This window comes from Giraffa tippelskirchi, chromosome 3 (assembly GCF_054371585.1).
Source record: "Giraffa tippelskirchi isolate mGirTip1 chromosome 3, T2T-mGirTip1v1.2.pri, whole genome shotgun sequence".
Classification (NCBI taxonomy): Eukaryota; Metazoa; Chordata; class Mammalia; order Artiodactyla; family Giraffidae; genus Giraffa; species Giraffa tippelskirchi.
In genome coordinates this window covers 51,177,545-51,194,960 of record NC_137277.1, presented here as the reverse complement: position 1 = coordinate 51,194,960, position 17,416 = coordinate 51,177,545, and the positions used below count along the sequence as shown (strand labels likewise).

The window sequence follows — 17,416 nt, the reverse complement described above, 5'->3', positions numbered from 1 at the left end:
CCGGCCGCCTACCGGCCCCTGGCCTGGAGCGCCATCTGGTGGACACGTAGGGGGTTGCTACGGTCTGCCGACAGGGCCCGCTCCAGGTCCGTTCTCCACGCAGAGCTGCGGAACAGGCGCGCCGGGCAAAGAGGGGCGCCCGTCGGCTCCGGGAACCAGGTGCTTCAAGGAAGGAGTGAGGGGTAGGGGGAGAGGGTTGCGCCTCCAGAGAACACAGAAGGAGCTCTAGGGTCAAACCAAAGTCCCTGGCGCGTTCCGGACAGAGACTGGAACGTATTCAGCTAGCGTGACCAAGCTGCACTGGCAAGAGCGCGCGCGGGGCAGTGCCCAGAGAGGACCCGGAGCTCAGGCTCCGTCCCCTTGGCCCCTGACCCCGGGAGCGCACAGGTCTCCCCTCTGCTGCCCAGGCCCTGGAGCACAGAGCCCTCGGCCCCTCTCCGGACCGTGTAAATGCCGGGCTGGTGCTACGGACTTCGGCGTCCAGGACGGCCAAGGAGAGAACAGAGTTGGATTGGATTGGGGGTACTTCCGAAAGCCGGGGAGGAAGGCAGGCTCAGAGTTTAAACCTCGGTTTCACCGAGACTGTCCCCTGAACCGTTCCTTTTACTGGGACTTGGGGAGGAGGGCGGGTAGGGGCCTCGAGCTGGGGCTTTCACCTGTGGAGTGTCCTGGGGGCGCATCAAACTGAACACACCCCTCCAAGGAGTTGCCCTGCATGGGGTACCCTGGGGAGGCCGGTCCCAGTTCTGCGCCCTTGGGGTGGGGTTGGGGGAAGGCCGGGCCACTGGTCCTCAAGATTTCCTCCGAAGATAGGAGAATGACTTGAGGGCTGGAGAGACTTGGATTGACAGAAGAGAAAACGAAGTCCCTTAGGCTTCCCAGGGTGGCCCAGACGGCAAAGAATCCGCCAGCGATCTGGGAGACTGCGTTCGATCCCCGAGTGGGGAAGATTCCCTGGAGGAGAGCATGGCAACCCACTCCAGCATTCTTGCCTGGAGAAGCCCCATGGACAGAGGATCCTGGCGACCTACAGTCCATGGGGTTCACGAAGAGTCGGACACGACTGAGCGACTAAGCACAGGACAGGTCGCACAATCCTTGCTGCCTAGCCGCTAGGGGTCTCATGGAGCCACCCCCACTCCCCGCCCCCGTCTCCAAGCTCCCCTGTGAATCACACTCCTAATCACCACACCGACACGCACAACTCCCACAGCCGCACGGTGCCAGCGCTCAGGGCCCCTCGGCGACGCACCAGGTCAGCAGCGCCCATCACGCCCCGATTCGCTGGTCCGCTGGGGATCCTGCCGTCTAGGGCACCCCCCCCCCACCCGCCCGGTGTCAGGCCCTGAAGGGTTAAGGAGGCCTTGGGGGCACCAGAGCGGCGGGACGCGGGGCGCCTGGGCTAATTGGCGACCCCGGGAACAATGAAGGCGGGGAGGCGGGTGGCTTAATTGGGCCAGGGAGCGGCCTGGCCTTTGTCTGAGGCCCGACCGCGCGGGTTCCCGCAGCCGAACGCAGGAGGCTCGCAGCTGGGACCCAGCGCAGGGCGGCGAGGGCGACCCCGGGATGGGGGACAGTGAAGTGGGGGCCGGCGGTGACGGGGGAACGGCTCCCCAGGCTGCGCTCGGGGCCCCGGGGCGTCTCGGGGCCCTGGAGGACCACTCCACCCGACTCGGGCGCTGCAGCCGCCCTGCGGCGAGAAGGCGGCCGCCACCAGGCAGCTCTGCGCGGCCGTGACTGCGATCCTTCCCGGGGCCCGGGGTCCCCGCGGGCGCGGCCGGGGCGCCAGGTCGGTGCTGCCCCCTGGCGCCAGCAGCCCTCTCTGCCCCCTCTTCCCCACTCTCCCTACTGCTGCTGCTGCTGCTAAGTCGCTTCAGTCGTGTCCAACTCTGTGCGACCCCATAGACGGCAGCCCACCACGCTCCTCTGTCCACAGGATTCTCCAGGCAAGAATATTGGAGCGGGTTGCCATTTCGTTCTCCAATGCATGCATGCATGCATGCTAAGTCGCTTCAGCCGTGTCCGACTCTGTGCGACCCCACAGACGGCAGCTCACCAGCCCGTGGAAGTGTCCACGGGATTCTCTAGGCAAGAGTACCGGAGTGGGTTGCCATTTCCTTCTCCCCATTCTCCCTAGACCGTGAGAAATCAGAAGGAACCCACGTGCCCCTCTTCAAATGTTAGAGACCTCCAATAAACACACAGTCCACGCAGGATTTTATTTGAGCTGAGAAAGGAGCCTTTCTGCTCTCCCCTGGTCCTGAACTGCCCTCCTGCAGGCCTGAAGGTCAGAGGCAGGGAAACCCGAGCCCACCCTCCCCAGAGCCAGGACAGTCTTCTGCGCCCTCGCACTGGTTCACAGGCCGACACCCTCCCCGAAATCAGCGTGGCCTGGGGGCCGGCTCCCTCCCCGGAAGAGGACACGATTCTCTTCCATGTAAATGGATAAGCCCACGAAGGTGTCCAGGGAGCCTGGAGGCCAGTTCTCCGTCACCCTTCCTCTGTCTCACCGTCCCCCATGTCCCTGGTGAACTGGAAGACAGCGCCTCTCGGCACGGAAGTGCCCAGGTTGAGCAACCTGCTAAGCCAGAGCATGATGTACACTCACGCTTTAAAAAGAGGAAGCAGCTGGGAAGGGGTGATGCTGAGGGATGGGCAGACCCCGCGGTGGTCTGAAGGAATGACTTGCCGGTATCCCACCCCTTCCACTGCTAGGATTTGGGGCTGGAGACACCTTGTCGCCTGGGTGAGACGGGGAAGAGAGGCCGCCCTCCTGGGGCAGCAGCTGTCCTGGCAGACACGGGCCACGGGGAGTGAGGCCTAACCGCGACTGACACAGTGAAACTCCCTGCGCGCCACGATTGTACAGGGGGGAAAGTGAGGGAGGAAAAAAGAGCCTCGTGAGCCCCAGTCTTCATACCCACCCCACCCCCCCAAGAGAGATGTAGATGATTTCCACGGGAGGACCTTCAGTCTAGACTCTGCGATTCCGGTCAACAGTCCTGATAGGGAGAGAACGTGTCCTTTTGAGGTTCAGGAGACAGAGGGATGGAGAAGGATTCTAGGTTCGCGGTATTAGGGGGACCATGGCCAAACCCCTCCTCCGGAGGGAGAGAGGGAGCGGAAAGCACCCGTCTTGTCAGCCCCACCCAGCCAGAGGCTCCGAAAGGAGGTGTAATTCCACGGTGGCGCGCGCCCCAGGCCGGGAGCCGGGAGGCCAGGCGCGGAGCGGCGGACGGCGGAGAGCGGCCAGCAGGGGGAGCCCGGCCCCCGGCCCGGGGGTGGCGGCGCTGGACGCGCGCGGGGGGCTCGCGGCGGCGCGGCGCCTCCCCGCCCGCCCGCAGCCTGCGCCGGCGCCGCCCGGCCTCGCGGCTCCGCTCGCCGCCCAGCCGCCCCCGGGGGAGCCGCCGCCGCCGCGAGCCCCGGGCGCCCGCCCCTCCGTCCCCGCCTCCGGTCCCGCCTGACGCGCTCGCGGCGCCCCCTTGCCCCGCGCGGCCCACAGAGCCCACTGCGCCGTTCACTTCGCATTGCAGCCTTTTATTGTTTTCTCGAGTTTTTGTCGTTTTCGTCTCGTTCCGGAGCGAAAAGTGAAAACCTGAGGTGGAGCCCGCGGGCCGGGCGAGCAAAAAACGCCCCGGCGCAGGGGCCGAGGGGGCTGACGGGGTGGGAGCTTCTCCGGGGGTCGGGGTCCCTCTCCCGCAGCCAAGGACCTCCTCCCCACCCCCCAGCCCTGTACAATATAGATGCTCATGTAAAAGGAAAAAAATTATAGGCTATGAGTTAATCTCTAAATATTCTGTACACAGCAATGTACACCTTTGAATAAATTAATACCAATTTGCATATTCTGGGAATCTTAAAGCTTATTTACACAAATTACCATTTATTTCATAAATATCTTTTTTTTTCCCGCCCCCTGGGGACTCAAGGCAGAAATGCCACTCCCTCCGCTGACCCAGGGGTGGGAGGGGCGCCTGTCGGGAGAAGAAGTGGAAGGACTAAAGGAACAGGCCCCTCTCAGCTCAAGTCTACACTGACTTCGTCTTCACTGACCTCAGCTCCCCTCACCCCATATTCTACAGCGGTCCGGGGCTCCAGACTAGGGGGCTTCCTCCCCTGACCCCTGCACCTACTGGCTCCCCAGACAGTCAGCCCCTGGCTGAGTCGGGGACGAGGCCTCCTCCACAGCGCTGGAGGAACCCAGAGAGGCCCCGCCGATGACACCTTGACACCGGAGTAGACCTGGACCAAATCCAGTGGCCCCAAAGCGACTGTGTTCCACTGTGTTCCGGATTCCTTGTGAGGCCCAGGGAAGTGTCCCAGGTCCCGGCTGGCCGATTAGGGTTTCATTCCGGCTGCAGCCCGCTTTCTCTCCTTTATTTAAATAAATACCCATTCTGTGCAGTACAAGTCCCAAGCAGCAGGGGAGGCAACCCAGGAGGCCTGCGCGGTGGCGGCGGCGGCGGCGGCGCAGCAGGGCAGGCCCCCTCACTTGGGCGACTCCCTGCCCGGGGAGAGGGCTCGCTGGCTCTCCAGCCCACTCACCAGTCTCTGAATGCTCTGCAGTTCACTGGCCGCCTCTTTGGCCGCGCCGCCGGGAGACAGGGCCACGCGGGCTGGGGCCCCCACTTTGCGGAGGGCCAGCTCCGGCAGCGGGCTGGGCTCCCGGCTGTTGCCGCCGCCTGCAGCCTTGGAGCCCTCCGCCGCCAGCCCGGTGGTGAGGAGGCTAGCGCTCGGTGGGATGGAGACCGGGATCTGGTAGGGGCTGAAGCGCAGGCGGGGCCGGGCACTGCCCAGAAAGGGGCTCCGGGACAGGGAGCCGGCGGCGGCCGCGGCTGCAGCCGCAGCGCTGGTGGCTGGCAGAGCCGAGGCCGCCGCCGCAGCGGCCGCCATGTAGGTGTAGGGATAGGGGAAGAGGCCTCCGAAAGTGGGCATGGGGATTCCCTGCAAGAAACAAAACAAGACAAGGGTTAGGCATCCCGCCTGGGGCGTTCCTGGGGGTGATCTGCATGTTGGTGGCGCTGCGACAACTGAGAATCCTTGCCCTCCTCTGTTCAGGAAGACCAGCGCTCACATAACCTTAATCCCCAGCAGCGCAGGTAGGCATGAGCCGCTATGCCTATGTCCAAACCCGACTAGAGGGGAGCCCACTTAAGGTTATGATTGGGAGCGGGCCCTACCAAGCTCTGTGCCAGGTATTACAGGCAGCTGAACTAGCAAAGGGCCCTGGGGGAAGAAACAGGGCTGGCCGGGGGCCAGGTGGCCGGCAGGTAACTTTGGCTGTGTTGGCAGGGAGGCGCCGCTCGCTTCGAACAGTGTCCTGCCCTGCCTTTCTATCCACAGGTGCCCTTTGCTGGGGACGCATAGGACAGGAGGAGCTTTGTAAACTCTCCTTCTCTCTGCCCACCTGCTCAGGGGTCTCCTGCCTGGGCCAGGAGAGGGCTCCAGATGGCAGTCCGTTCATAAACTGGCCTGAATGCAAAGAACTCCCAGCGGCACCCTAGTGGCAGCTGAAGAAGGAATGCAGAGTCTTTGCCTGCGCAAAGCCCAGTAGCTGGGAAACCCTGCATAAAACACCGCCTGCGGCCCAACTTTTGGATTATCTGACCTTTGAGATCATGGTTCCCTCCACGGAGTACGTGGGTATATGGGGAGGAGGGCAGGAGCTGACTGAGCTGGGCTTCCAGGGAGCCTCAGGCCTGGCTCAGGCAGGGAGAAGGAAGAGAGAAGTAGCTTAGTCAGGGATGAGAAAATACCCTTCCTGAGAAGGTCAAGCCCTACTGAGCATGCAGACCTGGCATCTCAGAGGAAGGAGAGAGGCTTCAGATCTCCAAGGTTTTGTCTCTTTCTGATGGCCATAGGAAGATCCCCTGGAGGAGGGCATGGCCACCCACTCCAGTATTCTTGCCTGGAGAATCCCCATGGACAGAGGAGCCTGACTGGCTACAGTTCACAGGGTCGCATAGAGACTGAAGCGACTTAGCACGTACAGTACGATGACCATAGGGGAGCGGCCCTGCCTCAAGAAGTTAACCACTAGCAGTACACCTAGTGATGTCTCCTGAGTGCTGAGTGCCCTTGCCCTGGCCTTGCACCTGTTAACCAGGCTGTGTCTAGAAGCCCTGCCTTCCCTGTGACCTCAGCATTGCCCATGCTCATCACCAGAATTTGTCTGGGGAGGAGGCGTTCACATATCCACAGACTCAACCTCCAGGCAGATTAAACCTCCAGGCTCTGAACTCCACTTTCTGGAGGCTTCCTTACCAGCTCAGAGCCCCAGTTATGTGATGCCAGTGCCTCCAACGCTCACTCCACACACCCCAGACGCTGAGCTCTATTTAAAACTCATTTCAGAATCCCTTCCCCCACTTAAAAAATATTTGCTTCTGAACCAAAGGAGCCTTCTCAGACCTAAACTCCTATTTTCCTTCCCTTAAGATAAGATCTTAAGGGTTCAATTTGCCAGAAACCTCAGGGGGAAGAAAATGAATGTAGAGATTCCAAATCTTTCTACAAGGAATATTCCACCAAAGCAACCAAAGAGGCCACTCTCCGCTTCAGATCTTCTTATTTTGTTGCTGCCCACAGTTTCATAAGCTCTCCCCTGGGAGCTCAGAATTTCGACTTGGGCCTGGAGGACTGAGATATGTGGCTGAGGGAGTTGGGAGACTCAGTGTGGGAGAAGGAAAAGGCCCGTCCTTTGGCAGGTCGCTTCCTGAGGGTCTGAAAGGAGCCTGAAACATCTGGGAGGTGGGTCAATTTGGTGGTCAGTTATCCAGAACACACTGCAAATTCTCCCACTTTTTTTGTCCAGTCACTTTAGCCTTTCGGGGACGGACAGTGAGCCAGGGGTCTCCATTCCCAAGAAAAATGTCCTGAGGCAGGCCAGGCAAGTGGACTTATAAAAGCTGGAGGCAGCCCCAGTCTGTCAGGGCAGAAAGAGTCTAATGGGTCCCAGTCTATTCTGGGGTTAGAGGGGAGGAAATAGGCCCAGAGAGGGTCAGGGACTTGCCCAAGGTCACACAGGAGTCAGAAGCAATCTCCTGGCCAAATCCTGGACCTGGTCCTGGTCTCCCAGAAGCCAGGTATGGTTCAGAGGGTCCACCGGATCTCCCCAGGAGGGAGTCCTTGCCGGCTGGAAACCCAGAGCGACCTCAGGCCCTATGCCTTCCTCCTCTGCCCGCCTCGGATTCCCCTCCCTTCCTCATGCTGCTGCCAGCTCACAGGCCTTACCTGAGATGCCAGCATGTGCTGGGAGAGGTGGAATGGGAAGGGCCCGGCGGTGCTGGCCGCACTGGCCGCGGGACCCAGCCCGCCCGCGTCCAGCCCGGTGGCGGTCCCCGGCCCGCCGCCTCCACCGCCGCCGCCGCCGGCCACCGAGGCTAGTAGGTGGCCCATGCCCATGGCGGAGAAGGCTCCGGGCCCCATGGCAAACTGTCCTGGGTGCAGGAAGAGCGGCTGGCCAGCCCCCAGCGGCCCGAAGAACTGCTGCCCGTGCAGGTGGCCGGAGAAGGCCAGGCCGGGCAGGTGTCCGGCGCCCAGCGGGGACGCGCTGTCCGTCTGCACCACCAGCGGCGCCAGGCCGGGCTCCTTGCCCTCGCCCGCCTCCTTGCGCCCCTCGTCCTTCCGCCGGGCCTCGGCGCGCTCCTTCTCTAGGCTCCGCAGGCCGAACGGGCCGTCCCCGCCGCTCTCGGGCGGCTCCTTGCCCCTCTCGGGGCTGCGCCGCTCCCTGGCGCGATCGGGTTCGGTCAAGCGAGGGGGGCTGCTGCTGTCCAGGGCGGGGCTGCGGCCTAGAGCCGGCCCCGCGCGCTCCTCGCCCAGCCTCTCGGGCTCCGGGTCACTGTCCGCGGCGCACGACTTCTCCTCGGCTGTGGGGAGAGAGGATGCGCGGCGTTACCGGCTCGGGGACAAACAGGCGTGAAGCCCGAGCCGGAGAGACGTGCAAAAGCCTGCTCTCGGGGAAGCCACGTCGGAGGAACTCCTGGAAGCTCGGGGCAGTAGGGGTCACCCCACCCAAGATCGCTTGTTTACAGGGGGAGGAAAGTGAACCCGGTAGAGGAGGCGTTGCTGCCGCAGAGTCACGCAGTGCCACGGCCCTAGCTCAGAGCCCAGAAGGGTCGAGGGCCACCCGGGACCGCACTCAGGGGAGGCCTGGGGTAGAGGCCCTTCCGAGACTCACCGCTGACGCTCCCCCCCAGGCCTTCAGTTAGCCAGATGCTGAGCACCCGGCCAACCCGGCGCCTGGGGGACACCCTCCCCTTCTCATCCCGGCCCGACCCGCACCTCTAGTCCGGTGCAGGCGCAGGGGACTGGGCGCCGTCCCTGGAGAGGGTGGCGGTTCCCTCGCAGGGGGAGGGTCGCAAGACGAGGCGTCCGACTCCGCGCCGTCGCGCTCCGGCTTGCAGTGCTCCTCGTACAAGCGCAACGACGGCAGCGTCAGCTGCTTCCTGGGGATGAGCCGAGGGAGCGGGTCTGAGCGCACCTCACCCTCTGGCCCCCTCTACGTCCTGTTTCCCCAGGCACCCGCCTGCAGTCCGCCCCGCGCACCCTCACCTTTTTTCCCTCCGGCCGTTTCCGGTGTCCCGGAAGCCCTTGGCAAACGGGTTGTTGTCGATCTTAAGCTGCGTGATCTGTGGGGACCGAGGGGGCGGCGCCAGATCAGGCTGTGGGCTCTTCTAGCCTGGCCCGGGGCACTTGGAGGTCAGAGGCTGCCCGCCCCACAGGAGAGCCCCCGGGGAGGTTACCCTGGGTACCCGCCCACCTGGGATGGGCCGCTCCAAGCCACAAGGCAAGGTGAGGTCGGCGGGCGGACCTCGACGAAAGCGACCTCCAAAAACTACATTCGAGGTATAATCCCTCGACTTGCACACACAAGCCCAAAGCTGTGCACCCCGAGTGGAAATCTGTCCAAGCGAGCATGCAGGCCCACCCGGCCATTCGAGTTAAGGGAACCCGGCACTTGAGAAGCACACAGACAGCAGAGCACACCCAGGTCAGCAGACACACATGTAGACAACCACACGCACGGGTGCGTGCACACGCAAGTACACACAGGTAAAACAAGTGCCCAGGGAATCAAACGAATTCACACGCCTCCACACGGATTCAAGGCACTCCAAATGGTACACGCAAATACCGGCCCAGGACATATCGGTTCACAATGACAGAAAAATAAATAAATAAAAGAAAAAATATACGGCCGGCAGGAGACTCAGACACTGTCCTTCATCCCAGAGTGGTGCACACGGACATGGGTTTTAGCAGGGGGGTTGCCTTGCCCTCTACAGAGAGGGTGTAGAAAGATAGCAGCCAGGAAAAGCCCTTTCCCTTGAAAGAAAAGTCTCCAAGCACATCCCAAGGGGTCCCGGGCCTGAACTGACCCGGGGGGGGGCGGGGGGCGGGAGGGGTGGTGGCTGTCACCTGTTCCCCCCTCTGGCTCCCCCAGGAGAGGGAAAACTAGGCCCCGGGTAAGCCTGGGCAGATTGCCTCAGGCGCCCTCTTTTCATTTAAATTCCCATCTCTGAGCCAAGAAATAAACGAATAAAATGTAAAAATGTCAGCGCGGGCCCGGAGTCTCTGCTAATTACTAAGTAAACATCCCCACCCCAACGAGCGCCCAGCTGGTCGCGCGCCCCTGGGAGCCTGTGCGTACGTGTCGCGGGCCTGCGAGAGAGCCCGGGGGGTTCGCTGGGTGCTGCGCTTACAAATGCGAGACTAGGGGGCCCGGGAGTCGATCGTGAGGGTGCGGGGGGGCGGCGTGCAGGGGGCCGCGGGCGGGTGTGAGTGGAGGGTCGGAGGCCGCCCGAGTGGGAGGGCATCGGTACCGGGACTGGCCCCTCCGCCGCCCCGCGCACCTTGTCGTTCTGGTAGGCAGTGACCGCGATGAAGTCGGTCTCGGGGAACACGTAGGTGCGGAACGTGCTGTAGGGCAGCTTCAGGATGTCGTTGGCTCGCACGATGTGGAAGCGCGGTTGGTACTTGTGCATGGAGTTCAGGATGGTCTGCAGAGAGGGCAAGGGTCAGCCGACAGCCCCCAGCCCGTCTCTCGAGCCTTTCTATTCTCTGGGGACCGGACCTCTTTCCATTTTTCTCAGTCTCTCTCACCGTTCTGCCTTGCCCATCTCACCCCCAAACCTTCCACCCTTTTCTCCTGTCTTCTCTGCTCCTTATCTCCCCATATTAATTTTTCTTTTTTTTCCCCTCTCGATTTTCTTTATCACAGTTTCTCTTTCCATTAAAAAAAATTACTCCAGCTGAAAACCGAAATAAAACAAAATAGAACCCGCCACCATTCCACTCTTAACTTCTCTTCCTGTTCACGGCTAAGCCCCTAGTAAACCCGGGGAGAGAAGACTGGAACCTTTGTGCCCTCACCGACCTGCCCTACCTCCGGATGGGGTAGTCTCTTTAGCCCCATGAACTCCCCCCTCCTATTCACTGGGGCCCTGGCTCAGGCAGAAACGGTGAGAACCCCAAATTCCCTTCTCCCAGGTCAGGCATCTGCCTGAGGGAGGAGGGAAAGGTATGAAGGGGAGTTGTTTGAACTTTTAAATCTCCTTGTTTGGGGATAGGGATGGAACTCGGGTCTTGGGGAAGGGTGAGAACCAGCTGAGGTCCTGGGCCAGTCTTCCAAGCTCAGACCCCAAAGACCAGCGGCTTCACAACCCGTCCCAGCTGCACCTGCCTCCTGCTGGACTCCGGAAGGGAGTTTGGAAGGCCTGAGATTTTGAGAGTTTGGAAAGTGAGATTGTGGGTAGCCTGGAGCTTAGTGGCCGTGAACCCCAACATTCCCCAGGTTTGCAGAGCAGAGCCTTTGTGCCCGGGCCCAGCCGGCAAAGGCCGCAGGGCAGTGATCTGGGCAGGGGACTGGGGGGGGGGGTTCTGCGAGCACTCCCCTCTGGGGAGTCCTGGGGTCTCCTCTCCTCACCACCACCCACTGCAGTGCTGGGTGCACAGTCTTTGGCCCCCATCGGCACACTGGCCTGCACTCACAAAGCCGTGCTTGTCAGAGATGTTGTTGGTTAGCTTCAGCTTGTGGAAGGCCACCGGCTTGGCCATCCACTGCTCCCCCGTGGCCGGGCTGTCCGGGTGGATGTACATCCGTTTGGGCATCTCAGGGTCGGCCTTGCCTGCCACCATCCAGCGCGAGTTATGGAATTTATACCGGCAGTCATCAGCGGCCACAATGTCCATCAGCAGGATGTATTTGGCCTTCTTGTCCAGGCCACTGACTCGCACCTTGAAGGGAGGAAACATCCTCCTGCGAGAAAGGGAAAGAGGGAGAGGTCAGGCAACCCACTGGATCTCAAAGACCCCTCTTCCCCTACGCACGCCACTGCCTGGAGCTTTGCCACCCATATTCCTCTGTTGTCCGTGCTCTGCCCTCTTAGGAAAGTCTGGGAGATTCCATTCCACCTGTGGTGGTTATTCCTAGGAGATCTCATTTCTGCCTGTCAAGACCCTCTCCTGTTATAAGGCTTGCCCTCAGCCCTACGCTCAGATCTAGTGACCCCTTTTTTCTCCCTCATCTGAGATGAAAGCCGAGCTCCAAAAAAGAGATCCAGGGCCTTTACAAATATACCCGCTTCTGATGAACCTCGCTGAAATTCGTTCGTGGGAATATATCCACTTAGGGCCGAAGCTCTCAGAAATACATTCGGATGTTTGTTTGGGGAAGGAACTGGGTTACAGCAGTGGAACAAGGGCCCTGACCCTGAAGTTCGGGCGAAGAGGGTGAGTGAGCCTGAGGCCTGGATTCTCCGCGTCCGAGCCAAAGGCTTGAGCGGTTGGCGATTGTAGCTTTTCTTCCGGCTTCAGGGCCTAGGGAGCCGTGTGCCTCCGGAGCTCCTGGCTCCTCGGCCCGGACAAGGCTCACAGGCCAGGTCAGGCTGCGGCTGGGCCGGCTCGGGGCTCGCCGCGGAGAACGGCCGCGACCGGCGGGAACCGGAGGGCCAGGCTGGGCCTAGCGGGGGTGAGAGTCTCATTCCGGGCTCCGGGATCGGAGGAGAGCGCGGGAGACGCCGCATCTTCGCGGAGCACCGAGTCAGACTCGCCTCCGAAGCAGGAGGGGTCTCGGGGCTGAGGAGTTGCGGCCGAGACCGCTGAGACCCTCCAGGTCCGAGCCGCGGGGCCTCCTCGGCTTTGGGACTCGGAGCGCTGGGGGTCTATTCTGCAGGAGCACGTTTTCGTTTTCATTTGGGAGACTTCGATGCTTCGGTTAAAAAAAAAAATTCGTTCGGTGCCAAATGAGAAAAGTCAACTTGATCGTCTGTGCGTGGCTCGGGGGCCGGAGCCGGGAGCTGGGAGCCGCGAGCGGCGGGCTCGGCGCTGGTCGGTGCTGTCGGGTCCCCCTCCGCCCACCCACGCGCCCTCTGGCCAGCCGGCCGCCCTACCTCCCGGACTTGGTGATGACCATCTCAGTGCCCAGCTTGTGGAACTGGTCCCACAGCTCCTTGGCCTCCAGCGTCACCTTGGGGTCGTCCTCCACCTCGTCCTCGGGCTCCAGGCTCTTAAGCGAGCGCAGATGAGCGGCGGGCGGATGCGGGCCGAGTGCCGAGACGTGCAGCCCCGCCTCGGCCGCCGCCGCCGCCGCGGCCGCCGCCGCCGCCGCCCCCGCCAAGCCCGGGTCGGGCAGCGGCTTGGCCAGAGCGCCAGGCGGCAGCGCGAGAGCCGGGAAGAAGGAGGGCTGCGCCGCCGCCAGGAAGGCGGACATGGGGAAGTCGGCCGGCCGTGGCGCGTGGAACGGGTGGTAAGCCATGGCGCTGGCCGCCAGCGCCGGCTCTCTCATCGGGACATCCGGCCCAGGCGCCCGGGGGCCGGGGCCGGGGGCGCGCGGCTCGGACCCCCGGCCCGGGCGGCGGCGCGCACGGAGGAAGGGCGACCCGGGTGGCAAGCGCGGTGGCGGCTCCTCCCGGTTCCCCGTCCGGCGCACGGCGAGGGACGTGCGGCGCTGGGCGCGGGGGCGGCGGGGGCTCTGCGCGGGGCTGGGCTGGGCTGGGCTGCTCCGGCGCCGGGGACCACGCGCGACTGGTTAGATCTTGTCGTGATCTCTGGAAAACTGTGACTATCTCACATGTCCTGCCCTGCTCGGATCCCCTGCGCTAACGAGCCAGGCCCCCCTTGATTGCTGATTTTACGCTTTTTGGACCAATTGTGGGTCTCCGGGGGCGGGGTTTTGACAGCTCAGGCCAAGCTCTGAGCGGGAGGGGGGGGGCCCGGGGAGAAGGTGTCGGAAGCCTCAGCAGTAAGAAAACATGTCAACAGAATAAAATATTAACCAATGACGGGCCAGCGGGCCCCGAGACCCCTCCCCCTGCCCCGGCCCCCACCCCGCCGCCCGCGCCCACGGCCGCCTGCGCCCGGACGGGAAGGCTCGGCGGGCCGACCCGACCCGCCGAAAGGGCCTGAGGCGGGGGGCGCCCGGGTGCCAGGGCCCGCGGGGAAGGACCCCCAGCCGTAAGCCGCCCCAAGTGCAAAGCATTGACACGGCCCCGCGAGGAGAGGGGGCGCCCTCCTTCTCCCACGCCCGGCGGCCCCGCTGCCCCGGCCCGCGCCTCCGGCTTGGCCTCCGACCCCGCTCCCGGCCGCGGCGCCGCCCGGGCCCCTCCACTCCGGAGGGAGGCAGCGGGTGCTGGAAGGAGAGGCCGGCGGGCGGGCGAGGCGGGAGGCGCCGGCTGCCGAGGTCCCGGAGAGGAACCCAGGTGGCGGGAGCCGGTGAGTGCGGCGGTGGCAGAGCCCTGGTGGGGCCGGCGTGGGCGGGAGGGGGACGCGGCCTTTCACTCGGGGAACGCGGGGACCCCCCTAGCCCGCGCTGACCCCCTCACAGGAAGCCTCTGGAGGAACCGGGAGTTCCGGGAAAGCCCTGGACTCAGCCCAGTATCCGTTTGCGTCCCCGAGCAAATCGGAGCTCTCCCAGGAGAGCCCGTCCTCCGGACCGGGAAGGTGTGAGCGCACGTTCCGCCGGGCACCGGGCGGCAAGACGCGAGCGGATCCCGCCCCCGGGTTCTTGACCCAACGAATTTTCGTCGCATCCGGTATCAGAGACACAAGCATGCCCCATCCCCAAAACCGGCATCCTCTCTACGCCACTTTCCTGGAATTGGTTCCCAGCTCTCGAAACCTCACGCCTCCCAGGTTCCGTGGTGCCGAGTAGCGAGTATGGGGGTGTGAATGTCTGTGCGCACCTGCGGTTGAACCTCCCTCCCCCCGTCCCGCAGCCAGACTTCGTTCTCCCGCAGGACCAGGGTTGCCTCCCGCCCTCGGTGTGTGTGTGTGTGTGTGTCTCGCGCCCACGGTGGTAGTTCCCTCTGTGCTCAGCGGGAGTCGAACTTAAGGCGGGCGGCCACACACCTGCCTCTGATCAGTCTCGAGCCCTGACACTGCCTGATTCCTGGCGGTCGGAAGGCAAGACGGACCACGCACCGGACACGGGTGACACTCCTGCCCGCACAACCGATTCAAATGCGAGTTAGTTCGGCTGGCGCGGACTCTGCCCCGGCGTGGTGGGAGCGTACAGCCCACACCCACGGTGTCCATGCGCTGCGCACACCAGTCGCAGGGAATCTTTATGCTGCACACGCAGACCTGGCGTGTAATGTCTGATCACCTCGGGCAGTGCAGTTTGGGGACCGGCCGGAGTGGTTTGGCCTCCTCGACCTTTTTTCTACTTTCCTGAGCCGACCCCAGAGATCTCGCTACATCCCTATACAGCGCGCCACAGGGCGCCGCCCCCAGAGGGTTTTCCTTCCCGACCTCACTCTCCACTGGGTCGCTCCTCTTTTAGTGCCTCTTCTCTGTCCAGAACGAATCTTTGACTCCGCGCCGCGCAGTCTACGCAGCCGTGGCCAGATCCATTGCCGCTTTGCACCGGCGAAGTCCTGCCAGCTCCATCTTAGGCGAGATGTTGCCCCTGGGGAGGGATGTGTGTGGACAGGATTGCGCAGCTGGTGGGGTGACCAGATAACAGCCAGCGTTCCGTAGCCAGGAATCCGGGCACTGGCCTGGGAATCCGCGCATGCATTTGCAAAGTCGTGTGTGTACGCGTACTTGCAAACTTAAGAATGGCGTGGAGAACGCCTAAGTGTGTGCAATTTGAACATTTTCCTGGGGAAGGTCTGTACCTGGTAAAGGGGTCCAAGGCCCAGAGAATCTGAAACACGCTGGCCCAGGTTGTTTGCCCAAGAAACGGCGCGGCGACGGTGCAGCGGCTGCCTTTTGGGACCGCGATCCCACCTGGCCGCAGCCACTGGGCCACGGACTTGCCCTCTGGCGGCCGCGGGCTCTTTCTCGGCCCGGACCCCATCAGCTGTCCTGCCCCGCCATCCCGCAACCCACCCGAGGTCCCGCTACAGCCGCTCTTAATAGTCTGAATTTCCGTCCCCATTTCCCCCACCGCGCCCAACACCTCCCGCCAAACTCTCCAGCGAAGAATATCCTTGGCTCAACGAAAACCCGCGAAGGGGCGGCCCAGGCAGCCCCGGAGCTGCGCCGTGCGGCACTCAGCTCTCGCTCGGCCCCTCCCCCGCTGGGTCTCCCCTCCCCTTCCCCTTCCCGGGAACAGGCGCCTCCGGGGGGTCCCCAGGGCTGAGAGTGCGTGTCTCTTTAAGAGGCCCCGGGGGGCGCCTCGCGAGCCGCCCGGGGCTGGAGGGGGAGGGCGCGGGCGGGAGCGGCTGGCGCCAGGCGGCCGAGGCTCCACAACAAAGCTCCGGCCCCTGTCACTTCGCATCGGTCGAGCCCCGCAGACGGGCGGGGGACGCGCGCTCAGCCGCGCCACCCCCCTCCCCGGCCGTCCAGGGCCCGGGCGTCGGGCGGGCGCGGGCCTCTGGCCTCCGGCCTCCGGCCTCCGGCGCGTTGCACGCGCTCAGAACGCTCTGAGCCTCCCGCAACCCGGAAACCGGGCGGGGGCGGCCTGGGCCGGGTGTGGCCGCGGCCCTGAGCCTGGGCGGGCTGCCGTCCGTCCCTGGCCCCTAACCTTCCGCAGGGTCAGGGGCCGCGGCGGGGGTCTTCCCGGGGTTCGTCCCGCCGCTGTCTCAGGCTGTGTCCCTGGGCGGGAATCCGCCTGGAGTGATGGCCTGGGGGGCACGGGCCTGTGGCAGAGGGGACACGCGTCCCCCCCGGGTAGCGGGGCGCTGGCCTGAGGCGGGTACTAAGTGCGCGGTGGTGTAGGAATGTGCCCGGGCTGAGCGCGGGTGACGCGCGTGGGGAGGTGCCACGGGGCGCGTGCATCCTTGCCTTGGCTTGTTGTGTGCGCAGGAAGGAGGGAAGAGGAGGACAGAGTTGCCTCCCATCCCCGTCTCCCCGACCGGACCCGCGCCTTCCGGAGCCTTGGCGCCAGCCAGCCCCGTTCAGTGGCCGGGCCCGGCTCCCCCGCAGTCCCGGGTCTGCCCGGGGTGGGGGCCGCGGCCTCGATGACCCCGGCCCGCAGCGGCCCGGCCTGTCCCGTCCACTTAGACAAATTGCGGCTGACAAGCGCGCAGTCTCTCTGGAGTCGCCGCCCGCCCGTCTCCTCCCTCCCGACCCAATTACCCCGCGCAGGGTCGGGCCAAGTGGCTGGGACTGGGACGGGGCGGGGGGCGCGGGAGGCGCGACCTCTTCTCCGCCGGTCTTGCGCGGAGCCTGGCGGCGGGGCCCCTTCTTCCGGTCCGGTTCTGGGGGGTGCCAGGGAGCAGCACGGCCTCTGGGGTCCTGTCCCCAGGCTTCCAGGCTGGCGGGAGGCCCGGGCTGGCAGCTCTGGCGTGGGACAGCCCCGGCCCTCGAGGGTGGTCGCTCCACACTTTCGAGGGCAAGCAAGGTCGCAGGGCCGCAAGACCCAGGACGCCTCCCTGCCGGACTTTGGGCGACTTCCCCAGGGTTTGGGGGACTCCATAGACTATGCTATGCGCTGGGGTCGAGGTCCCGGGGTCGCAGCGGTCCGCTTGGGACGCAGGGGTCGATAAAAGTGAGGTGCTCGTCTGTGGACCTGCACAGGTGTGAGTTCTCAGGTGTGGGTGCCCGGGATCGCGTCAGAGAGAACAGGCCACGCTGCCCTGTGGTTTGAGTGAGGGGGCAAAGCGCACGAAGGACCCCCACCCCCACCCCGGACCAGCCCACCTGCGCGAGAGGGGCGGGGCTGGCCTGCGCGCGCTCACCAGGTTTTTCATTTGCTTTCAGCAGAGACGCTTTGGTGGATTCCCTGGAGCAGCTTCGAGGGCAGCGTCGCCTCACCCGCCCTTCCCTCTCCCTTCCAAAGAGCTACCTGGCCTGTCCCATTAGCCTCTAGGCCTCCAACCAACCTTTTGCTTTTTTGACCTGCAGCTTCCTCTTGGATCTTGTTGCTTGTCTCTGCTGGGTATGCTCCTGTCCCCCCCCGCCCCGCCCCGCGTTTTACAGATGAGCCCAGAGGGGCAGTCATTTACCCGAGGCCACACAGCTACCGGTG

General features: G+C 64.0%; 1 protein-coding gene across 1 annotated transcript; it reads right to left on the bottom strand.

Moving 5' to 3' along the window:
- Positions 1–3,516: 3,516 nt before the first annotated feature.
- TBX2 (T-box transcription factor 2) lies at positions 3,517–12,928 on the bottom strand. The gene is made up of 7 exons (XM_081585011.1): positions 12,393–12,928; positions 10,993–11,260; positions 9,855–10,001; positions 8,554–8,630; positions 8,284–8,447; positions 7,234–7,868; positions 3,517–4,944 (listed from the first exon to the last, which is right to left on the bottom strand). The coding sequence occupies exons 1-7, from the start codon at positions 12,785–12,787 to the stop codon at positions 4,489–4,491; spliced, it is 2,142 nt and encodes a 713-aa protein (XP_081441137.1). The 5' UTR covers positions 12,788–12,928; the 3' UTR covers positions 3,517–4,488.
- Between the last annotated feature and the right edge of the window lie 4,488 nt (positions 12,929–17,416).

Coding starts and splice junctions, on each gene's coding strand:
- TBX2 (XM_081585011.1), bottom strand. CDS start 12,787: ATGAGAGAGCCGGCGCTGGCGGCCAGCGCCATGGCTTACCACCCGTTC. Junction 10,002..10,992: donor TCTCTGACAAGCACGGCTTT/GTGAGTGCAGGC, acceptor CCCTCTCTGCAG/ACCATCCTGAACTCCATGCA. Junction 8,631..9,854: donor CTGCCTACCAGAACGACAAG/GTGCGCGGGGCG, acceptor CGGTCCCCACAG/ATCACGCAGCTTAAGATCGA.